This window comes from Myotis brandtii, unplaced genomic scaffold (assembly GCF_000412655.1).
Source record: "Myotis brandtii unplaced genomic scaffold, ASM41265v1 scaffold468, whole genome shotgun sequence".
Lineage (NCBI taxonomy): Eukaryota > Metazoa > Chordata > Mammalia > Chiroptera > Vespertilionidae > Myotis > Myotis brandtii.
This window is the reverse complement of record NW_005367874.1, coordinates 1,836,306-1,862,596: the sequence shown is the minus strand read 5'-3', so window position 1 is coordinate 1,862,596 and position 26,291 is coordinate 1,836,306. Positions and strand designations below refer to the sequence as shown.

General features: G+C 38.7%; 1 protein-coding gene and 1 pseudogene across 1 annotated transcript in view; both read left to right on the top strand.

Moving 5' to 3' along the window:
• The window catches only part of GRM5 (glutamate receptor, metabotropic 5), a gene marked incomplete at its 5' end in the record, with an annotated part of 130,624 nt that overhangs the window by 87,181 nt on the left and 17,152 nt on the right, over window positions 1-26,291 (top strand). The window contains one exon of the mRNA XM_005875643.2: window positions 21,530-21,625. Within this exon, the coding sequence (XP_005875705.1) occupies window positions 21,530-21,625 (96 nt within the window). The remainder of the gene's footprint in view (window positions 1-21,529; window positions 21,626-26,291) is intronic.
• Window positions 18,046-19,019, top strand: LOC102240763 (annotated as a pseudogene).

The window sequence follows — 26,291 nt, the reverse complement described above, 5'->3', positions numbered from 1 at the left end:
GGTGGGGGGGGGGGGGGGGGGGGGGGTGGGGGTCAGCAGTACGGGAGAGAGCTCAGGAATAGACCCACATACGTGGGACTGGATAGATAATAACTGGGCCATAGTGGGGAAAGAGGATGGGTTTTGGGAAAACTGGTTCATAATCTTGAGACAACAATACTTTACCTCATACCAGATATAAAAGTAGGCTCCAGATAGGAAGGCACCAAGCATGAGAGATAAAACTAAAAAGGAAGCTGACTTTGCAGCCTGGGAGGAGAGAAGGATGTTTTAGGCAAGACCCTCAAAACAGGCTATAAGTCAAAAGAGCAATGAAACTGACCACACAAAAAAACAAAGTACTTCGAGTCAAGAAAAGACACCATGGACAAAGGTATCAGTTGAATGACTGATCAGGAGAAGATAGTGGCACAATCTAAACCAGTGGTTCTCAACCTGTGGGTCGCGACCCCTTTGGCGGTCAAACGACCCTTTCACAGGGGTCGCCTAAGACCATCCTGCATATCAGATATTTACATTACTATTCATAACAGTAATTACAGTTATGAAGTAGCAACGAAAATAATTTTATGGTTGGGTCACAACATGAGGAACTGTATTTAAAGGGCCAGAAGGTTGAGAACCACTGGTCTAGATTACTTTGCTGAGTTTCAAGCCAGTTAAAGCACAAAGCCAAACTGCTTGGTCATCAAAGCGAGTGTGCACCAGAATGTGCACCAGAATGACATTCATGGTGGAAATGTCTGCATGGCTCAGACAAGCACTGACTTGAACTAAATTGGTACAAGCAATGGGCTATGTTTCCTAAAGGCAGATTCAAATTAAGTACATGGCTTCACTTTCATCGGTTATGAATTTTATGATTTATTTTTATTTCCCTTTTGCAAATGAAAACTTTCTAAAGTTGCTGATTTAAAACTTGTGAGATGGTGAAATGTGTCTTTTAAAAGTGGTCAGGTATGGTTGAAATTCACCAGATATTTTTTAAGTACCTATTTCATGCAAATATTTAAGTCGATGTTTAGAATGAAGTGTATTTCGCATTCTGGATAATTTTAACATGTAGGACAGATCATTAGAGGAAACTATTATTTTAACCAAGAAATTAAATAATTATTTCAGCATCACTTCTCTAGACATTATCACTGATGGTTCTTCTTCCTCTTACACTTTCTCTCTGGATAAAAGCTACATGTTCAATCTAATTGCCCAATCTCCTGTTATTCCTGACTCTTTACTTTCCTTGACATTTCATATCCAATCAAACATTTTCTCTATGTATCTTGTTATCTTTTGCATTCTCACTGATGTCACCATTGATCAGGACCCCGTAACTTGCTGTTTGAACTACTGACATAATGTCCTCAATCTATATTATTGACGCATCACCATGTCCCAACAGCTGCCAGAGTGATCTTCCTACAATGCAAATCGGATCTCATCACTCAACCTTCTAATTAGTAGGTATATATACATTACCAAATAAATATATAAAACTCTTTCACATGGCTCACAATGCCCTTAAAGACCTGTCCCCTGTAGACTTGACTTTCTCAACCTGAGATCCAGCCACAAACCTGCTCCACCAATTCCCCAATGTCCCCACCACCAGTGCTCATTAAAACACATTATGTATCCCAACAGTACCAAACAGCATATAGTTCCCTAAAGAGGCCACACCTCAGCCACTTCTTTGTTTGGTATGCTCCTGACCATTCTATTATTTATGCCTCTACTAATCCCACCTTTATCTTCCTTCTGTTTACCTAGAAAACAACTTCTTACCCTTCATTCCTAACACAAACATCATTCCTCTTTTATAAACTGCATTTCCATGAGACTTTCTGGATCTCCTCATGTAGAAATCCTCAAGTTGTTTTGCATGGTTGGTTTATGTGTTTTTCTCCCTGCTAAACTATAAGTTTATTGTAGACATTGCCTTCTATGTTCCCATCACCAGCAACTAACACAGTGCCTGTTTTAACAAGTTCTCTAAAAAATATGTTTTAAGTGAGTGACCAGCAAAATCCACTTCTCTGGTCTCTGATGAAGACATAGCTGCTCCCCTAATGGTGACTCAACACTGAAAAGTAGTTCACTTCCAAGAAAATAAGTCAATTTCAAGTCTTGCTCTACCACTGCCTGGTAATATACTTTTCTGTCTCTCACTGGACATGTAGAAAGTAAATGCTAAGAAGATTTAGATCTGGTAGGTCACAGTGTTATGAATGCTATGTTTCAGGTATTTCATTTGAAGGAGAGAAATGCTTTGAAATGATTAAATGAATTGGCTCTGCAATAACTGAAGTATATTTGCGGGGGGGAGACTATACTAGATTATTTTGATGAATTGCATCTAAAACGCTCCCTTTGTATAATGAATTTATATTCTTGAATGCTGTAATTACAGTGAATTTTAATTTGCATGTGATGTTAGTAATCTCATTTGTTACTACTTGAATTTGATTAAAATGTTTTTGATTAATTGATATAAATTGTTTGGGTGGTAGGATAAAGTAAGCTTTTTTTTCAAAGTTCTATATTTCTAATAATGCTTTTATTTGTATTACCCCTTAGAACTGATCTAGCTGGGGCATGCAAGTCATATGTCTTTCAGAACATAACATTTCATACCAGAAAAAAAGTTTGCCTCAAGGCATAATTCTATGAGTTAACAATTCATTTTCTTCCTTCAAGCTCCATTCCCTTGGTAGAGATGGAATTCTTGAGGAAGAAATAAACAATGGAAAAATAATATCCTTTTCTCTAGCTTCTTGGCTAAAATAAATTCTCTACCTTTTCTAAGTCACTTGGCCAACTATTTCTCTGGCATCCCTCCCAATTTTCCCCAACACATACACACCCATATGAAGCAGAGAACAAATATTTGTCAAGCTCCTTCAATGTGTTCTGTGCTATTATATACAATCTGTTATTTAATTTGTACAACCTTGCAAAGTAAAGATAAACCAATTTTTATAGCTGTGAAAACCGAGACTCAGAGAGTTGAAATAATCTTTCCAAGACTGTCCACTTAGCTTGTGATTGAGGTGATTTGAACCCATGCCTGCCGGGCTTCTCTTCAAGCTCTTTGTGCTGTCGTATTATATCCTCCATTACTCCTGAACTGCAGAGAATAGTCCTGTTGGTATGAAAAGGGGAATCAGTTATAGAATTTCAACACTCCATAATATACTAAAGAAACTCACAGAGGAGGTAGGACTTGAAAGGAAAGCTAAGTAAGAGTGTTTGATTTCTTAGGCAGGAAAATATAGAGCAAGTCATCGAGCAAGAGATAACTGCAGGCACAAAGGGACTGATGCAGGGCGACTTGGAGTCACCTCCAGTCTCCCAGCTGTAGGTGTTCTCTAAGGTCAGTCCATGGCCTATGGCTTCTTTCTCCTGTGTTCTCTTCTTTGGAGAACTCAAGCATCATTGCACTTTCAATTCTCAAGTAGTCTTCCTTAACATATAAATGATAACTGGATAATTCCATCTTAATACCTGGCATCACCTCAACCTCAACTCACTCATATCAAATAAATTCTCCTGTAATTTTTTTTTTATTTCTGTATTTCTGCTCTGTAACAAATGTTATTTCCCACCCTCAAAAAGTTAGTTGCGCTTAATTGGTCCTTGTCCTCAACTTAAACATATTAAGTCAGATATTACAAGTTACTAAACTATTAGATGCTACTTTAAATTGTATTTTTCAAACATTTGGGTTTTGTATCCTCATTTTTATTTCCACAACTGTTATATAGATCCATTACCTCATCTCAATCTCTGTACATCTGAATTACTGCAATAGTGATTAAACCCAATCAATTTGACCAACTCAAAAATAGGCAGTACTTTCTCACGCCTTACATGTTGAAAAACACTCTGACAATTCAAGGCTCTTCATAATCTCTTCAACTTATCTTTCTTACCTTTCCAACCTTACCTCACACTGTTCTTGAGCTTTAATCTTCTGAATAAGTCAAGCTGCCTCACCCATGGACCCCAACATTTCTGTACTTTAATGCTTCGACAAAGCATTTACTGAGCATGAAATTCATTCCCACTCATCTTACTCAATCCAGCGCATGCCATTTATAAAGCCATTTTTCACTCTAGTCCACAGAAGTTCTAGACATATATATCCCATATCAATGATTTTATCATGTACTGTGGGGTATATATACACACACGCATATGAGGGGGGCCTTTAAGTTATTATAATATGTGTGGTATCTTACCTCTGTAATAAATTTCTCTCATACCTTCAATTATTATGAATTCTCCATAGGATATAAAAAATGTTCTTTCTTTAAAAAAATAAAACCTGCTGTAGATTTTTTACAGGACATCTTTCCAAAATGAGGAAAGCTTTATTTAATCAAATTACAACCAAACTTCATTAGGTTAATTATACTATTGCAACAAAAGTAGTAATACACAATAAATATTCACATAAATCTATAATAATAAAAGTGTAACATGCTAATTAGACCAGACATCCTTCCAGACAACCCTTCTGGACCAAGCTTGGTCTGCGAGGGAAGCCCAAGTCCCAGGTGCCAGAGGGAAGCCCGGGTCCTAGATGCCAGAGGGAAGTCAGTGCCAACAGCCAGGGGAAGGAAGGCCTACTCTTGCACAAATTTCATGCAGTGAGCCTCTAGTATATAAATATAGAGCTAGAGCTAGAGCTAGAGTGAGATAGAGATAGAGATAGAGATAGAGATAGAGATAGAGATAGAGATAGAAAGATATAGGGTGTCCCAAAAATATATACACACATTTTGAATAATTATAAAGGCTGTATTTATTAAAAATATATTTCATTTTCAAAATTGAGCTATAAGCTATTAAAGAATATATACATTCTATACCCTGTAGATATAGATCAACCAATTAAAGATAAAGCCAAAGTCATGTGACAAAGGACTTCTCCAAAAAGGGAGAGAATGGTAGATGGGTACTGGGGATCAGGTGAAGTGAGGTACAGATTTTGCATTCTGTCCTGAATTTGATAGGAAGCTTTGGAAGGTTTGAGAAGTTACATGATAATATTAATATATTAAAAATATCCCTGTTGTTTCTATAGATAGAAAAAAATGTAGAATGTAAAGAAGAGAAGGGAGAAATCAGATATTAATTATGACAGGCTAAGTAAGAGATGATGATGGTTTAAAGTAGAAAGTAAGACTTAATGATTATTATGTTATATATAAAGGGAAAAAAATTAAAGATGAGTCCCAGGTTTTTTGATCCATGTAAATGGAAGGATTGGGGAGGACAGGTATGAAAGGTAAAATCAAGTGTTAATTTTGGACATGTTAATATTATAACCTCTGCACTCAGAGAAAAAGTCCTATCTAGAGATTAAAATAAGTGTTCGGGGGAGTCATGCACATTTGATGATAGTAAGAATAAATAAGAAACAAAAATTTTTAGGAAGGGGGGATGGTAAAGTAAAGGAAAGGAAATTAGAAGAAAGATGAGTTTGGTTTTGGAATTTTTATTTTTATTTATTTTTTAATTGTTTTATTGCTTAAAGTATTACAAAGAGTATTACATATGTCTCCTTTTTTTCCCACCCTTGACAATCCCCTGGCCTCCTCTACCCCCCAGTGTCTTATGTCCATTGGTTATGCTTATATGCATGCATACAAGTCCTTCGGTTGATCTCTTACTCCCCTCCCTTCTGCCCCCCAACCCTCTCTGGCCTTCCCGCTGCAGTTTGACAATCAGTTTGAGGCAGCTCTGCCTCTGTATCTATTATTGTTCAAAAGTTTGTAATGGTCTTTATTATCCATGAATGAGTGAGATCATGTGGTATTTTTCCTTCATTGACTGGCTTATTTCACTTAGCATAATGCTCTCCAGCTCCATCCATGCCGTTGCAAATTGTAAGAGTTCCTTCTTTTTTACAGCAGCATAGTATTCCATCGTGTAGATGTACCACAGTTTTCTAATCCATTCATCTACTGATGGGCACTTAGGCTGTTTCCAGATCTTAGCTATGGTGAATTGTGCTGCTATGAACATATGGGTGCATATATCCTTTCTGATTGGTGTTTCTGGTTTCTTGGGATATATTCCTAGAAGTGGGATCACGGGGTCAAATGGAGTTCCATTTTTAGTTTTTTGAGGAAACTCCATACTGTCGGAATTTTTAGATTCAAGGTGCCTCAGAGACATATAAGTGAACAAGTTCAAGGACATGCTCAAAAACTCGCCTGAAGATCAAGACTGTTTGGTATTTGAAATTTGGAAGAGCCAAGGGCAGAGCCCAGGGACCAAATAAATAAAGAGAAGTCTGAGAACTGGACCAAGAAGTCCTGACTGTTAGTATTAAATACACCCAAGACCCAAATACAAGTGATACCATAAAAGAAACAAGGAATGATTAAAAAATGAAGGAGTGGTCAATGGGTCTAATGTTACAGAGAAGTAAAATTAGGTGGAGTTAAGAGTCTTCATCACTGGTATGGTAACCAGATGTTGGATTTGGACATTTTTTAAGAAGCAATTTCAATCTCCATCTCTTTGTTTTTGTTTTTTTTTTAAATTAAATCTTTATTGTTCAGGCAGCCCGCTTTGCGCGCGCACCTCCGCACCTGAGTTTTTTCCACACTGCGCCTCCTCTGAGCCTCGGTGTGCTGTTATTTTTCCTTCTAGTTGAAGAGTCTCTCCTCAGCCAGCCTTCCTGTGGTTCTGGGTGATGTCCGTTCCGTCTTTTAGTTGTATTTTTGAAGTGGTTGTTTGCGGCAGCAGTCTGCGGTGTTTACCTATGCCGCCATCTTGGTCTCCCTCCAATCTCCATCTCTTTGAAGAAGTTTTTTATCTCCCAAAATGCCCAAGCAAAAATGGAAGTCAGTGTTCATTCATCAAGTAGAACTCTCATTAGTAGCTACTGGATTCCATAGAATTAACTTTGATAGAATGTGCAAACCACCACGAGGCAGGTGGGACACCTGTGACCGAAGATCTTGTTGGTACCAAGAGCACTGAGACCCCATGGCAGTCTCTTCAAAGCCTCTACCTGTGATGGGTTTCAGTTCTTGAGATCCTCCTTGCTTGCTGCGGCAAAATTTCATATTCCTAATCCCACTACATATACAGCCACAAGTTTGTAAACTGGGACTCCAGGATCAGGGAAACAGCACTCAGGTTTGGCGGCCCTGCCCTGAGCATGGCAATCCCACCCAAGGACTGTGCTGCCAAGTACAGGGCAAACTGGTCCTGAGAAATGTGATGAGCAAGGCCCCCTAGAGGGCAGCAGAGCCTCACAGGACCAGGAAGATATACTGCACCAAAGGGGTTGGTGGGCAGTTTCACTAAAGGAGACACAAGGGGGCAATATACACTTTTATGGAGATTGGAATTGAGATTAATTTTAGTGAATTAAAGGAAGCCAGTTATACAAGAGGTAGAAAGATTTAAGTTGTATACCATGCAACAAAAACAAATGGGCTAAAAGGAGAAGAGTTGGGCAGCGGTCAGTCATAGACCAGCAAGATTCTCTGCTTGGTGAATATTTAGTACCTAAACAATAATAATATGTAGGTACTATTTGCTGAAAACCTACCAGTCATGCTGTCTGCTATGAGCTAGGTGGTATTTTAGGCACCAGAGAGATGTAAATGAATATCCCATAACTCCTCTCTTCACAGTAGAGCCAGAGATGTGAGCAGATGTCAATAGAGAATTGTAGGTGTTTTAAGTTTCTGTAGGAGGCACTGCGGGTACACAAAGAGGAAGTAGTTATATGAGAGAGGACAGAAAGGATAACATGATGGTATTTATTCTGGTTGTGGTGGGTTTCTTTTCTCTCCCCTGATTTCTCTAGTCATTCCAGAAAGAATCCATCTTTTTTCTTCATTCATTCATTCTTTTATTCCGTACATTTCTTTATTGAGCCCTACCAGGTTTCAGTCACTGTTGTGGACATTGGTTTATAGACGTGGTGTCTGACATGGCAATTATAGGCAAGGCAATGAGCTTGTCCCTGTTGGTTTTCTTCCCCCTCCCCTCTCTGCACCAAGTCCTCTTTCTAGCAATGAAGGAGAAAACTAAGCCCTTCAGTTCTAATACATCTATGTGAGGCCGAAAGGTAACAGGAAAAGAACACCGTGCCTTTTCACTTGACTGACTGTTCTTACCACTTATACATTCAACAAATAGTGACTGCACACGCGCCTAGCTTCTGCCTGTCATGCCAGGTTAAGTTCAAGGTCCACCATGACATTTTCCAGTTTAATCCGAGGATCTTTCCATCTTTTAAATATCATCACTAACCTACTCCGGGTTTGTAAGGATTTTTGAGACAATGTATAAAAACTCCTAACACAGTGCCTGGTTATGTTTGCTCTTCCTCCTTTTCTTCATATTCTGTGGCTTCTCTTGGAGTTTTGGTGTTTTGTGTTTTTCTCTGAATTGGCTTTCTTTTCCCTTTAGTAACTTCGATTATTTTCTTTCACCTCATGTTCTAGAGTATGAGCTTTAGAATTCAACAGCCCAGATATGTGCCCTGGCTTTGCCCTGACTGTGACTTTGAGCAGATTGCTTTACAACTCTTGCTTCGTTTCTCTATCTATAAAATGGGGATAATCACAGTACCTATCTCATAGTATCTTTGTGACATTTCATTATGTTAAAATCCATTTAAAACATCGATGCTATGAGTTAGGTAGCATTGCTTCCATTACGCAAAGAGAAAATTTAAGAAAAGTTATATGAGTTACCCAAAATCATACAGCTAGAAGTAGTAGTGCTAAGAAATCAAAACCATATTAATTAATTCCAAAGTCAGTTCACTTAATTAACATGATTTGTTGCCTATCTCAAGTCAACTAAGGTGCAATCAGTTTAGAACAATTTGAAGAACTTTCATGTATCTATATGGGTGTGCTTGTATGCTTATATAGAGATATGTGTGTGTGATTGTGTGTATGTATGTGTATACATATATGTGTACACATATAGCATATATGATGCTATATGACTGCATACATTAATTTATTATATTCTGCTGATAAATTCCAGTATTTCCAGACCACCATCCAACTCCTAGTTCAGTATCTGATAATAATAAGTACATCAGAAACACTACCAAAGAAAAGGCCTTACAGAATAATTTGTAATGTTTTTTTATATCTCCATTATGAAATTAAAGCGATCTCACTTTTAATATATTGTGATAGACACTGAGCAATGTGGAATCTGCTTAGAAATGGTAAACTTAGTAAATCCCTCCATTAAAATTATATTTGATTACAAGAAATCACAATACATTATCTGAAATCAGGAGAAATATAATTCCCTTTATTAAAATGATACTATTAAAACAATGTGATGAATAGAAGTAGACAGGCAGTTTCCAGTCAGAGACCTGTGATTTCATTATTTTGTCCAGTGTAGAGGAATGGAGATGATTCTTTTGGCTGTTTCCAAACCTTAGCTATTGTAAATTGTGCGGCTATGAACATAGGGGAGCATATATCCTTTCTGATTGGTGTTTCTGGTTTCTTGGGATATATTCCTAGAAGTGGGATTACTGGGTGAATTGGGAGTTCCATTCTCAACTTTTTGAGGAAACTCATACTGTCTTCCACAGTGGCTGCACCAGTCTGCATTCCCACCAGCAGTGCAGGAAGGTTCCTTTTTCTCCACATCCTCGCCAGCACTTGTCGTTTGTTGATTTGTTTATGATAGCCATTCTGACATGATTCTTTTGAAAGCTCAAGTAAGAGCACAATTCAACAGACTCAAGGCTTCACTCTCTGTGGGTGTCATTCCACTCTCAGGTAGCTCGACCTCTCACAGGGAACATGTCCTCCCTTCACCTCACCCTCACATACATACAGAGAGCAAGAACACCCCAACCCCCGTCTGTAATCCTACTTCATCTTGGTCTTATCAAAATTCTTTGGCCAAATTTGAAAACACTTTTGATTTGTTCCTCGGTCATCAAGAGACAGAGGAATGGGAAAAAGAAGTAAGAGTCTGTGCATGAAGGTGGGATGGGAGCAACAAAGGTGAAGGAAGAAGACTACAGAAAGAAAGGAGGGTAGCAAACAGAATAGCTTTGGTGAGATAAGAATTCTGAATGAACATCTGTGTACAACAGAAAGGAAAAACTAGCCAGATGGAATGAGGCTTGGTTAAACATTACCGCCTCACCTTTGACAAATATTGTTGCCATTACTTTTTCCACACCTGCATGCATGCAAAAAGCAACTACTATCTACTGGCCCTGTGCTAGGTGCTTATGAAAAAAAAAAACAGACATGCCCTTGCTCCCATAAGGCTTACAGTCTAGTGAGAAAGATAATAGACCAGTGAGCAAGTAATTGTAATTTGTAATGAGTGTTACGAAGAAAGAGAATATGTTTCTTCTAGAGATCAACAGGGGAGAAAGGCTGAGATGAAGTAAAGAGAAGAGCTTCATCTATCTCCATCTCATTTTCAAATCCAGCCTAAACCACAGCAGCATAATTTAGGTTGTGGGAGCAGACAGATCATAAGAGCTAAGTCTAAATGGAAATAAAAAATTAAAGATTCATTAACCCACAAATTTAATGAAGATGATACAGGTCATGTCCCATAAGAGGATTCATGGTTTCATAAGTATTAGGGGACATGTGGGAAAAAAACAGGACAACATATTTTGTATTAGAACTGTCTGAGAAAAAAAAACCTGCCTGGTTATAGAAATTACTAATAAGAAAAAAATGACAGGCATGAAAGTAACATTATTATGCACCCTATTAAGATCAAGAATTTTACATAAATTGTCTGACCTGATCCTCAACATTTTCATTTTGCCGATGGGGAAATTGTAGAAAGCATTAGCAAGTCTAGTAATATAACACAGCTAATTTATGATTTTCTTAGGGGAGAGGAGGGAAGCTGAGATGCAGGAATAGAGACAAGTTTTGTGATACTTAAAGTTCATACAATTTGGTTGATAGTTAAAAAACAGTCATGGGGATGTGAAGTACAGATAGGAAATATAGTCAATAAAATTGTAATAATAAGGTAAGGTGTCAGGTATTGGGGGGTATCACTTCATAAGGTATCAAAATGTCTAATCACTATGCTGTACACCTGAAACTGACGGGACATGTGGGAAAAAAACAGGACAACATATTTTGTATTAGAACTGTCTGAGAAAAAAAAACCTGCCTGGTTATAGAAATTACTAATAAGAAAAAAATGACAGGCATGAAAGTAACATTATTATGCACCCTATTAAGATCAAGAATTTTACATAAATTGTCTGACCTGATCCTCAACATTTTCATTTTGCCGATGGGGAAATTGTAGAAAGCATTAGCAAGTCTAGTAATATAACACAGCTAATTTATGATTTTCTTAGGGGAGAGGAGGGAAGCTGAGATGCAGGAATAGAGACAAGTTTTGTGATACTTAAAGTTCATACAATTTGGTTGATAGTTAAAAAACAGTCATGGGGATGTGAAGTACAGATAGGAAATATAGTCAATAAAATTGTAATAATAAGGTAAGGTGTCAGGTATTGGGGGGTATCACTTCATAAGGTATCAAAATGTCTAATCACTATGCTGTACACCTGAAACTGACATAATATCTAATGTCAACTCTAATTATTTTTTTAAATTTAAAATATAGGAAAAATAAAGTTAAAACAATTGGGAAGGCCCCATTTAAAAAGAAAAGGTGACAAATGTGAATACAAAGATAGGAACAGAGACTTGCAAGGGACTGCTTTCAGGGAGGGGCTCTGACTCTCCATCAGTTGCAAAGTAAATCTGCTTCCATAGGAAGCACGGAGATTTGGGCTCCAACAGACCCCAGGCTGATAAAATCAAGTTGCTGAGAGTAAACTGCAATCAGGGTCAATACCAAAGAGGGATTGGGCTTCCTCTCTACTAGGGTAGAAAGGGTCAAAAAAGGGCAAAGGCAGGGGCTCAAGCCAGTAATCAGAAAAGACAGGAAAGAGTTTGAAAAATAGCATAGTTGCTTGTGTGCCTGAGGCCATTGAAAGAGGAACCAGGCCCAACTAATGACCCAGCTAGTATTTGTAACCAGCATCTTTAGTGAGAAACAACATGCGGCATATAATTAATCAATCAGGTAACCTTGAGCAAGTTACTTAATCTCCCTGTGTCCTAGCTTTTCCTCATTTGTAAAATAAGGATAAAACCGTACATAATTCATAGGGATGTGGTAATAATTATATCAATAAATTTGTATACTTAGAATCTGTCTGGTATATTCCAAGTGCCCAGAAAACATTGATTCTTTCTGTCATCATTACCCAGCTTGATCCGACTCCAAAGCTCTTTCATTTGTTCATGCACAACATGTTAGGAGAAAATCCTGTTGGAAAACTACTCATCCGACTTTAGGAAGAATAATTATTTTGTCTGGAAATCCCTTGGTCCTAAGTAGAAGCCAGCAACTTTTAATTAATGCTTCACTACAATGTTTCTTTACGCTGATCCTGTCCTTGTATGGAGACCCTCCCCTCTGGTCAACATTGTGTTCCTCCCTGTAAAGTTCTCCCCATTGAGGATGTTGTGTAAGGCTGTGAAGCACCTTAGAATTAGTTTTAAAATCTGTCTCTTCCTGGGTTTCTATTGATTGTGAAACAAACAGCAAAGCTGAAGGAAAGTACACAATGAAAAGGCAATGACCTAAGATGATTCATTTCTGAAAACAAGTTCTCATCATAAGTGGGATTAAAATACATGCTTTGGGAATTCTCTAGAAGCTAAATGAAAGGCTTTATTCAATACAAAATTTAACACATTTCCATAATATTGCTGTGCTGTAATTTATTAAACAATTCTCCAGTGGTTTGTTTGTTCTTGTTTTGTTAAGTTTTTTTGTGTGGGTTTTTTTTTTTGCTATTTTCTATAACACTAAAGGGGAAAAACCTTTGTACAGAAGCGTTTGAGCTGCTGTTGAATTATTCCCTTAGAATAAATTTGTCTGAATAGAATTCCTGGGTCAATATAGCTGAGTCTTTACATTTTAATTGCTTATTAGCACTGCTTCCCCACCTGTCAACTTCTACCTTCCTTTTATTTTATAGAGGATGGAGCAATATGTTCCCTGGCAGCTTCTCAAATACTTTCAAAACTTATGTTCATTCCTGACACTACTTTCTGGGATCATTAATCAAGCTCAATTTTTGTCTGTAATCTGAAATCTTTGAGTGAATCAACTTGACATTTCAAGTCTGGGCAAAAGCTATTTTTCTGAGTGTAGAGACCACAAGACCTGCTGGAACACGTCGTAAACCATTCTAATATATTTCCTTATGAGTAGATACATGGAGGGCAAGAGGATGAGATGGAAATAAGGAATTACTTGGCAATATTACTTTGTGATATTGAACTAGTGTAGGTTACTCTTTCCCTCTAAACTGAAGATCCACAAGGACTTGCCTCTGTCTTCTTCTAGAATTCTTCTTTGGCCAACTGGGCTTGGAAGATTGACCTGGACTTTCTTTCAGCTCTTTTTGTAACACCTTAGGGTTGTTGAAATTTTCCAACACCTCATCCTGTCCATCTCCTGATATCACACAGTGTCCCACATATAGACACTGACGGTCAGGTCTCAGCAATGCCACTTCAACAGCCTGCAGATTTCTGTGTGTTCCTGTGTAGGCGAGCTCCAGTCAGAGAATGGCAGTCTGTTGACCTGTTAGCAGGGTGCCTGGAGTTATTCCAGTTCCCCACAGTGTAGTCAAATTTGACCTTTGAAAAAATAGGTTTATATTGTGTTCAAAGTCTAGCTCCACTAAGCACACACTATTTCCTTCATGTGTGACCTTTTCAGTCTCTGAAATGGGTTATCAGATTATTTAGATAGGGGTTTGTTTGTTTTTTCCAGCATAAAAATGAATAAAAAGTGAGGAGTTAATAAAGAGCATGAGGTTTGGAAGTACAACATCTAGTTTCTAGCCCCATTTCTGTGACTTACCATTTAGAGGGCCTTGGCCAGACTATGAAGCTTTCTAAACCTCAGGTTCCTTATCTGAAGGCTGAGGATAATAATCACATCACTCAGTTTGTTGAGATAATTAAATGGTATTGGGAAAAGCTTCTATAATATTCTAAACGATACTCAAATGTATGTTTCAGTTGCTCTCCTTGCTTTATCACTGCTGGGATCCAAAATTAGGATAGTTAAAAAGGTAACATGGCAATAAATATGGGAAATAAAATGCATTGTGCTGCACTGGGCCTCACATATTTAGTTATAAGTGCTCTGACTTCTGATAGTTCCTGCTAGCTAATCAATTTGAGAATGCAGAGCTAAACCCATAGAAACTGGTTATTTTGGGTTCCTAGAACCAATTATAATGTAGTTGGGGGAGGCTTCCCTATACCAACATGAAATTCTCCTGACACCAGCTTGTGTCCTATAATTCACCTCAATTCTGACACTATCTACCCAGACATAGCATCAGATCCCACAGGTTAATCAGTCCTAAATCCAAGTTACCATCTGTGCCTCTGGTTGACCAGCTATAGATTAGAGGTTCCAACGACCCCCTCCTGGGACTCTAGATGCCAGTACTTCTGACTGATTGGCTGTAAATCATACATTTCTACCACTCCCGTCCCCCTTCTTCTCCAAACCCCCTTCCATCCATTTTGATTACTTTGCTAGAGTGGTTCACATAACTTTGAGAATTATTTTAGTTCTAGATCACCAGTTTCTTATAAAAGGACATAACTCAGGAACAGCCATATGAAAGAGATGCATAGGACAAGGTGTGGGGAAAGGGCATGGAACTTCCATGCCTTCTCCATGTACCCTCAACAGCATTTCTATGTGTTCACCAACCCAGAAGACACCTTTATCACACTCAACACTTGGGAAATTACAAGGGATTTTGGAAACTGTGAGCCAGGAGCCAAGGGCATCAGACTGACCAAATATATTTTTTTCTTATAATTCACAATATGGCACTGGTTATGACTATAATGATCATAGCTTCCAGTAAGTGAACAGTGGTGTTTGTACCATGTGGGCCAATTGTTTAGGCATTCTCTAAATAGGGATTTTTTTTTTACCTAGGCTATCTACCCCCTTTTTTTCCTATACAAATCCAATTCTATGAAGATCCTAATAGTATGTATAAAAAGGAACAATACTTTAAAAAATAAAGCCATTAAATTAGGTAAGACTAAATTGTTTGTCAATAAGTTTCTTCTTTAGGGACTTCATAAATACACACACACACACACACACACACACACACACACACACAACTTATAACTATCTAAACCTAAATAAATCTTAGAAATTTTTAGACTCATCCTTGATAGAAAAAGTAATGAAAGCAAAGTAAAAGGTAGGAAGATTTGGCATCAGAGAACCTGAAACCTAATTCAAAGTGGCTTACATTATAAGGGAATTAATATCATATAAAAAGAAGTTCTAAGGTTAAAAAGGCTAATTCAGTGGTTCAGAAACATTGTCCAGAACCAACCTTTTTTTAATTTCTCATTTTTTTTTTTGAATGTTGGATTAGCTTCTCTCATGCCTGCAACATTGTTGTAGCATTGTCGGGTAGCACATCCAGGCAACTGTCCATAGCAAAAAGGGATCGTGTTTTCCAGCTAAGACCTAAAAAAGAAAATGTTCTTAGAAACCTCTAGAAGACCCTCTCTCATGATCATTGGCTGAAACTGATAAGCAAAATGGGGTTATAATTACCATCTTAGTCTTATCAAAACCTATCTCGTGAAAGTAAGGATGAGACAGCTTGTTATGAAGAATGTGGCCATGTGATGGAGGGGCAAATGCTTTTTTTAAAATGATTATTTTTTTATGTGAACTTCATGGCTTCAGTGTATCACCCCCTGCCAATCATTTTCTCTATATTTTTTGTTTATTCCATAAGCTTCCTGCCCAAAGTAGCATCCCTATCTGTCTTCCTCTACATATTTCTAACCGTGTTCTCAAGAGAGTCTGCGATATCGATCAGAAAAATTCCTCTAAATAGGTCATAGTATGTCTACTCCAACAACATTTACATCATTAGCCTCCTCACTCAGGGAGGATGGAAAAATCTTCGTTCTTGACATTAAGGGAAAGTGAGAGAATTCACCAATGGAATCTTCCCAGCATCTCAGAAATAGTATCATGTTGGGAACTCCCACTTACACCCATTGTTCTTTGTTTCATTCACTGGATTTTCCCTTCAAACCATTTGAAGAATCTGTATGTAATCCTTGCTTGACCATACAGACCTTTCTTCATCTTCAACTCTTCACTAAACACTCCATTTACTGTCTTCTATTTAACTAAAACCAAAGTCTTCTCCTTTCCTTCCAGCTTCAGATATCATCTCCCCAATTTCTGCTATTTCAGCTAATATATACATTATTATTAATGTTTCATCTCATTTTGGACTCACTTATCCATTCTGGACCACATAGCCTATATAGAAATTTCAGTAATCCAATTTTACCAGATATTGGTAGGGAAGGAGAAATGGGAGTGAAGAAATGGAATTTTTTATTTAAATCATTATGGAGAAATTACATTTTCAATCCAATCCTGATTCTTACCCCCACATCTTTTAAATTCACCAGATGAACATGGGCTCCTGTAGAATGGACAAAAATGAACTAGGATTTCCTGGATAAAGGAGGTATGAAAGGAACAACAACAAAAAAATCTTCAAGGAAGGTAGCTAAAGCTAATTTCAGAACAAATCATTCTTAAATTTATTAAAACTTTTATGACAGTTCTTCATGCCAAGGTTATGGCGCAGAAACCAAAGTGTCAACACTATATGGAGCACAAATCTAGACATTTGGAGGCTGTAAAAAAAATAGCAGATTCAAAAACCCTGAATTCAGTATCTGGCTTTTGGTAGATACTCAGTAAATGTTTTGAGAAAATGCTTACATTAACAGTCTTATAAAAGTTTTTGAACAGGTAGGGTGAGCAAGTCTGACTCTATATTCTGCATACTCTCTGTGAACACTGAGCATTCTCATGGTATTTGCAACCATCTGTAAGCTGATGTCTCCCCAGTGTATAATAGCCACTAACATCCAGATTCCTATAGCCATGTGTCTACTGAATATGTCCACTTGGATATCCCACCAGAACCTCAAACTCAATATTCCAAAATTAAGCTTCTTCTTTCTACCCCAAATATATTCCTTCTGTATTTTCTTAACTTAGGTAGTATACCACTCAAGGCAGTAACTAGAGTAGCATTCCACACATCTCTCTTACACTTATCATCTAATAGATCCTACTCATTTTACCTACCACATATTTTTGAAACTGTACCCTACTTTTCATCCATCACTACTCTAAGTCATTAATCATCTCTCACATGGACTATGGTAGTAGTATGAGGCTATTTGTAGTTTTGTTCCCTTGAGTCCATACTACTTTATCTAAATGTCAATTCCGACCATATTTTTTTCTTAGCTTAAAATATCACAGTGGAAGCTCTTAATCTCCAGGATAAATTCATCCATGAGCTATATGTTTTATATGCCTCTCCAGCCCATTTTACTTTGACTTATTATATGCTTGATTACCATAAAAATACTAAACACTGTTTCCCTATATGCCCCATGTTGCTAAGCCTCTCCATGTGGTTGCTCTTGATTTTTTTCTGCTTGCCTACTCATCTTTTCACCCTGTTCCCCCTCATCTTTCAAGATTTATCTTAGGCATCATATCTCACTAACATTTTTTTTTTTTTTGCCATTCTACTATGGGTTAGGTAGATATTTTTGCATGCTCCTATAATAAAACTTCTCACATTGTTTGGAAATGATATGTTTTCATTTCATCCTCCTACTCTTGATTGTGAGCTTATCAATGGCATAGAGTTACCCATGAGCCCTTATCACAGTGCCTTGCACATGGAGTATTAAGTAAATGATTTCAATGATACAAACTAAATATATATAGTACATCTATAGGAACCTAAATGAAGAAACAAAATTTAAAGTCTCATACTAGATTCTCCACTGGCTGTCTTGTTAACTGTACCATTCATTTGCAAATGGGGCCAAGGAGATAAAAGGTAAATAACAAGCCTTCATAGTTTTGTTTCTAAAGTTACTGACATTGTTACTTAGAGAGAAGTTTAATGGAAATAGGAGGAGCTCTGGAATCAGAGAGGTCCAATTTCTAATCTTAGGTTTCCCATGCGATGTGAGATTGGGCGATTGACACTGATCCTCAATGCCTGTCTCTTTGGAATGAGGATAAAAGCACCCACTATGTAGGGTAGTGTTAAGAATTGAGGATCCTCTTTCCCTTCGGCCACTGAAGATCCTGGTGCCACTGAAGATCCTTGTGTCGCTATGGGTTGCCGCCCAGCCCGGGGTTACCGATATTGCAAGAACAAGCCGTACCCAAAGTCTCGCTTCTGCCAAGGTGTCCCTGACGCCAAGATCCGCATCTTTGACCTGGGGCAGAAGAAGGCGAAAGCGGACGAGTTCCCACTCTGTGGCCACATGGTGTCAGATGAATAGGAGCAGCTCTCCTCCGAAGCCCTGGAGGCTGCCTATATTTGTGCCAAGTCCATGGTGAAAAGCTGTGGCAAAGATGGCTTTCACATGTGAGTGCGGCTCTACCCCTTCCACGTCATCCGCATCAACAGTACCTGTCTGGAGCCTGTGCTGGGGCTGACAGGCTCCAGACAGGTATGCGGGGTGCCTTTGGAAAGCCCCAGGCACAGAGGCCAGAGTCCACATTGGCCAAGTCATCATATCCATCTGCACCAAGCTGCAGAATAAGAAGCATGTAATTGAGGCCCTATGCAGAGCCAAGTTCAAGTTCCCTGGCCGCCAGAAGATCCACATCTCCAAGAAGTGGGGCTTTACTAAGTTTAATGTGGATGAGTCTGAAGACACGGTGGCCGATGGCTGTGGGGTCAAATACATTCCTAACCGTGGCCCCCTGGACAAATGGCTGGCCCTGCACTCCTGAGAGTCTTGGTGCTGTCCCCACCTTACACCCACCAATAAATCAACTTTTTATCCCCCCCCCCAAAAAAATATTGAGGATAGTGCCCTGGCTGGGTAGCTCAGTTGGTTAGAGTATTATCCCCATAGTTTAAAGACCCCTTTGAGTGACCATCAATAGTTCTATTCTATTAATATTCTTTTAATTTATGCTATAGAGAAGTATTCTGGTTGTGCAACCCAATTCATAAACAAGCACAAAATATTTTCTGTTGACATGTGGAATGCCATTCAATGATTGGTGCTTCACAAGGGATTCTCTTCTGAGGTATTTTCTTTGGTAAAATAAAGGCTACTCATGTGGTTTGGTCCAATGCTTTACCTCCTCTAACCAAGTCTTTAAGTGTTTCCCTCTCTTCTTTAAGGCCTAGATCTAAAGTTACTTGTGTATATACTGTCTGCTTCCCTTCTTTCTCGCACTAATGTGTGAGCTCTATGAGGTGGGACCCATGGATTATTAATCTCTATATGCCCAGGACAAAGCCCATTGCCTAGAATGTAATAGGTGCTTAATTCATGTCTACTGAATAAGGTAATTTATTCCATCCATTCGACTTGATTAATGAGCCATTTTCACTCAAAAATTAGATACTTTGAACATCTTTGAAGAGGAAAAAATTAAGAGGAAGGCCTCAATCCCAGGACTAATAATGATTTTAATTGTTTTGTTTTATTTAATACTAATTTTGAGACAGCAGGAAAAGAAACTTTTTAAAAAAGTGACCATACCAAGGCAAACAAGTCTTCTGATAGTAACTTTATTTCTGACTATTGAATACCAAAAATGGATGAAGCAACATCATCTCAGGCTCCAACTTTACAAGTAAAAAAAGGTAATAAAGATAAACTTTAAGAGTTGTGGGGCCCTGCAATCTCTACTGGCAGTTATTTTCTACTGACAAGGCTTGTGATGTTGTCAGTCAGTTAAATAAGTCTCAGTTACCTCGTTAGGCAACTGGGTACAACAGTGCCTCTTTACCCCACAGGCTTAAATGATAAGTAAAACAGATTATTCTGTGAAGCATGTTGGCTTTGAAAACTGTCATTTAAATATAAAGGCTCATTTTGATGAACCATGGAGCACACTGATGTTGAAATCACATAGCTTATTTTAGATAAAACATCTGGTACCTTCCAGGTCTGGGGAATTGCCAATCCTGATGCAAAAGCTGTCTGAGCCACCCTGCACAATTAAGCAACTCAATATTGACTCTCAAACTTCAGCCTAATGGTCATAGAAACCTCTCACATCAAAGGAATTTCTTTTCTTTTTTGGCATTACCAGTCTCTAATATGGGGGGGGGGGCAAAAAGTAGGTCTACAGTTGTGAGAACATGAAACAGAGTTTATTCTCATATTTTATTTTATTCATAATTGTATTATTTATTTGTATTATTTGTCTTCTCCTTATTATTATTAATATTATTTCGTATCCTTACTTAAGGCTCATTTTGATGAACCATGGAGCACACTGATGTTAAAATCACATAGCTTATTTTAGATAAAACATCGGGTACCTTCCAGGTCTGGGGAATTGCCAATTCTGATGCAAAAGCTGTCTGAGCCACCCTGCACAATTAAGCAACTCAATATTGACTCTCAAACTTCAGCCTAATGGTCATAGAAACCTTTCACATCAAAGGAATTTCTTTTCTTTTTTGGCATCGCCAGTCTCTAATATGGGGGGAGGGGGGCGCAAAAAGTAGTTTTACAGTTGTGAGTACATGAAACAGAGTTTATTCTCATTATTATTTTATTCATAATTGTATTATTTATTTGTATTATTTGTCTTCTCCTTATTATTATTAATATTATTTCGTATCCTTACTTATGGCTTATCTTTTAGGTAATGATGGCTGGTAATTTAACCTACTTTTGCCCATTCCTGTACATAATGTTCAGGCATAGTACCACTTAATGAAGGTTTTTTTAATGACAAGAATACATTTTTTAAAAGACTGATAATTGAAGGCAACACATTATAATCGCTAAAAATGTGGGTTCAAAACTTAGACCGCTTGTGTTCAAAATCCTTGATCAATTTATTTAATCCTTACAATCTTAGGTTTCTTCTTCAGAAAAAAATCGATATACTAGTAATAACAACAGGGCCTTTGCCACAGGGTTGTTGCCAGAATTCAACTTAAATAATGTTACTTAAATGTAAGTAACATTCTACATGTCTAGCCCATGGTAAACACCAAATAAACACTAACGTACTTATTTTCATCTTTTTCTTGATGCTAGGGATTGTATTGCTTTTACATCTGATAAACTCACGGATTAATAAATAATGTATAAGGGTAGATCACATGTGCTTTAACTAAGAAATAACAGAATGGTCTCCAGTCTTATGCATATACCATCACAATCATCTATTAAGTATCACGGGGCAGCCATTGAAGTGAAAAGCAGGAGGCCCTGTTTTGGCGTGGGGCAACCCTCTGCAGCCACAGCTCTTCCTCAGCCTGGCCAGTTAAGCATACAATCACATCTCTCTGTTTGCTCCTGTCCTTGTTCATGCATACCAGGTACAAAGACAGGAGATTGGCCCAGCACAAGTCGGAAATAGAGTGTTTCACCCCCAAAGGGAGTATGGGGAATGGTGGGAGAGCAACAATGAGCAGGTAAGCAAACTGTGAGTGGCCTGAGGTGGTGTGAGCTACATGTGTGCAAGCTAGAGGAACAGGTGGCTCCCTGGTCTGGGTCGTCACTCAACTGTGCACTGCATACAGTGTGTCCAACCTGGGCCATCGCTGGTTTTCTGTGTGTGTTTGATTTGCAAAACCCATACCATCTTCATGTGAAGTGATGGGAGCCTCCTGTCCCAGGTGCTGCTGTTTTCCCAGGGCTGCGCGCTTTGCATGTCTGAAGCCTTACCTCACAGTTCTCCCACGGATCTTAATGTATTGGTTAATTGCTTCTGGAGTTTGCAAAGTGGAAGAGCTTGGAGGAGATTCACATTTCGGGATTATCCAATTACTTAGGAAAACAAATGCAAAAGCCTAACACTGGTTTTGAGAGAAGAACTACAATTGAGGGAAGATGCCAGCTCCTAATCCCAGACAAGCCTGGGAATTAACCTGACTTCTATTGAACATAACAACATCAACTCACAGAGAAGGGCAAATGCCATGCCAAACTAGTGAACTATGGAGGCAAGAGGCTTTTCGTGAACTGAAATCAGGAAAGCTAGTCCTACTCTAGCTACTGTAGCTTTGCATCTCCTTTACTTCTCTGTGTTTGGTGGCAAGCACTCCCTGTTGCTGCGCTATGCATGTTCCTTCATACCAGGCACTCCCCACTGAGCTGTGCCCAGTAAACTGGGGTATTTGTAATTAGAAGCATCGACTAAGCTGTGTTGCATGAAATAAATGTGCTTTATTGCATGCGACTGGGTTTCAGGAAAAGGGTTCTGGAGATAAAGACCATCAAGATTGGCATTAAACAGTTCCAAAATGCTGGAGGAGCCTAGAAGTTGGGAAATCACTCACCATGAACGTACTCTCCACCTCTAATTTGTTGTGGCCCTTCCCAATCCACCTGGGAGGTGTGGAAGGGAAGCTCTTGGAAATCACCCTGGATTAAAGGAAAGGGAAGTGCAGAAAGCAGAGTATATACCTGTGTGTGTGCATGTGCTGAGAGCAGAGCTTGAGAGCCAGCTGTATAGCAAGAACTTATCCTGTTGACCTTTTACCCCAAATGTTGCATTTGCTTTCTAGTAGGGGCTCCTTCAGGTTTTCAAAATAATTTCTAATTTTCTCCAAGGACCACTGCATTGCACAACTTCTGGGAGACCATTCACATTGCAGTGCGTGAAAATGGCGCCTGGAAATGTGCAGCATACAGCCTGAGCAATCATTTGTGCAGCTCTGGCTAAGAGGGTGGCCACCTTTGTCCTTGGCTCCTAGAGGCAAGGCAATGAGAGTGTGTGTACATATGTGTGCACATTGGTGTATCTGATGGCCTTATGCCTATGATTCCTTTCTACAACTATTTTTTTATCTTAGTATATCTGGAAGATAAGCCTCAATAGATTATTTTGTGGGAGTAACTCAAGAGACTACTACTGGGACTGCTGGTTTCCTTCCATCAAGATATGATAAAGTGTCCTAATTCCTGTCTTTGAAAATCAAACTGCACCCAAGTTCACTGGCCAAAAGACTGTATCAAATGAGCACAGGGCTCTGTCCAGAGTGTAGGACTGGAGTTTCCAAACCTAGCAAACTTGGCTGCCTATCAAACATACTAACACAAAATCTTGGACAATATCACCTAGAAATCTGTAGTGTTACATGTTTCCTAGGTCATTCTGTCTTAGCCAGTTTCTACTGACATTTAGAAATACTCCATTCATCTAAAGAGGACATAGAGCTATTCACGACAAACATTAAGTCTCATTTCTGTCCTGGAGTGTTCTTAGGAGTATTTGGTCAATGCTTAGACTCTCAGATCTGATCAGTTCAGCAATTAGATTTGCTCAAGGCTGCCTTCGTTGAGAATGGACAAGAGACAGTGGGACACATAGGGTAAGAGGACCCCAGAGCACACAGACCAAACTTCCTTGGGTGAGATCTAGATCTACAGAGGTAGGCACTCAATGTGTCGACCCTGGGAATGGTAGCCACCACGTAGCTTTTGTTTCCTCACTTGTTTGGATATAGCCAAAGTAATGGCAAGGCTTACTACACTGGTATGTCCTGGTGGTGCAGGGGCACACAGAGCATGCTGTGGGAAAGACAGTTCTGTTGGAGAAACCCTCTCTGCCCTTCAGATAAGCATAGTTAATTGGGAACAAATGGTTTTCTCTTCCTACTTTTTCTTCCTTTCCACTTGTTTAGCATTAAATAAAAACTGACACGGAGAGAGAAAGAATGTGTGGGAGAGGAAGGGAGCCCCTCAGTTCTCTAAGAGAGCTTTCTGTTAGGGAGGACAGAAGGCCTGGAGACAGACAAAGGAGAGCCCAAAATTTCTAAGACCTTTAAATCCTTTTTTTCCAACTTTATATTTGTTCATATAAATACACACACACAAACACAATGACATAAATACACACACACACACACACACACACACAAACACAATGACATTTTTTCCAGGAGAAGTAAGTTTAAAATTGAATATTAAGAGAAGACATATAGAGGAGATCGATGTTTCTAACTCTCTATCTCTCTCCCTTCCTCTCTGTAAAAAATCAATAAAAATATATTTAAAAAAAAGAGAAGACATATAGAGGAAGCAACTGCAATGTAAACCATTTCTAATAAGAGATTAGAGTTGTCAACCCCAATTTATTTACTGTGGCATTAAATAGAGCTGGAAATAAGATAACTGTATGAGACTTTTATAGAGACTTTTAGCATCAGCCTATATGGCCATCTTTCTCATTCACTCCCCCCAGTTGCTTCCCAGAGTCATGGTCATTATCATATTTACTCTGAAAATGACTGGGCTGGTTCTGCAACCATTACTGAACAACCAGTCCCATGGAGGGGCTAAGGAAGTTCAAACAACCACAGAAAGAGCCAAATTTTTTAAACTTAAACTATATAGGTAGGTACATTGTTATTAACTTAATTAGGGTACTCCTAAGCTGGCCTTTGCTAAAAATGTCCTCAATCTGATTGAGGTACGTTCGCTGAGGTCAGGGCTTGTTTGACTTAAAAAAAAAAAAATCACTCTCTTAAAAGTTGCCCAGAGCCCTTATGATTTGATGAAATAAGAAAAGCTACTTACCTAGTCATCTATTTGTAGTCTTTTTTTTCTCTGAACCAGATTTAAAAAATATATATTTAGAACATAGAATTATGGGAAGCAGACTGACATCTTAGTTAAGAACACAGGATTCTCCTCTCCCTTCTCCTCCTCTCCCTTCTCCTCCTCTCCCTTCTCCATGCCATATGACCAGAATCAAACCTGGGACCCTTCAGTCCACAGGCCAATGCTCTATCCACTGAATCAACATTCTATCCACTGAGCCAAACCAGTCAGGGCTCTTTAGAAGGAAGATACAGGGCTCTTCTCCTCTCTTCTTTTTCTCTAGAAGAAGGAAAGGAGAAAGGCAGAGAGTTTTGAATCCGTACCAAAAGGAGGGAAAAAGAACTCTACATGGACACAGAGTAGTCCAAGTAAGACCCCAGAGGCTTGAAATAGTGTACAAGTTGGGGAATTATGATGTGTTCCAACCATAAAGTGAAAGAAAGGATGGAAGGAGATGAGGTTGAAGAAAAGGGGTCCCAGGCTGTCCTCACATGGAAGTCATTACAAAGCTTCTCTTTCCCACACTCTCTCCTCGCTCTCTTTCTCCCTTTCCCCAGGTTCATCTATTTGCTTTAAAATAACCCCTCAATTGAAAATTGAAAACAATTCAGGAAGGAAGACTTGCAACATAAATGGCATCTGTGAATGCTCTGGAAATTAATCCATTATATACATCATTCTTTTTGAGGTGGTTTTATCTTCCTTCTAAAGAGCCCTGACTGGTTTGGCTCAGTGGATAGAGCGTCGGCCTGTGGACTGAAGGGTCCCAGGTTCGATTCTGGTCAAGGGCATGTACTCTAGGAGAGTATTTCTAATTACCTTTTCCTGTCTGTGCGAGGTACCCTACCTACCCTGGGGCCCAGTGCTATCCTGTGCTTATCTCTGCCATGGTTCTAGTCATATTGGATGGAAATAATCACTCTGATCCTCTTTTCTAATTAGAGTTGTTCTCAACCTTCCTAATGCCGCGACCCTTTAATACAGTTCCCATGTTGTGGTGACTCCCAACCATAAAATTATTTTCGTTGCTACTTCATAACTGTAATTTTTCTACTGTTATGAATCGTAATGTAAATATCTGATATGCAGGATGTATTTTCATTGTTCGCGACCCACAGGTTGAGAACTGCTGGTCAATAGAGGATCCAGAAACTGACCCAAGCCATTATACTCAATTAATATTTGACAAAGGAGGCAAGAGCATACAATGGAGTAAAAACAGCCTCTTTAATAAATGGTGCTGGGAAATTTGGTCAGATACATGCAAAAAAATGAAACTAGATCACCAACTTACACCATACACATAAACAAACTCAAAATGGCTAAAGGACTTGAATGTAAGACGGGAAACCATAAAAACCCTACAAGACTCCATAGACAGCAAAATTGCAGATATATGTCGTAGCAATATCTTTACAGACACAGATCCTAGGGCAAGAGAGACTAAGGAGAAAATAAACAAATGGGACTACATCAAAATAAAAAGCTTCTGCACAGCAAAAGAAACCATCAACAAAACAACAAGAAAGCCCA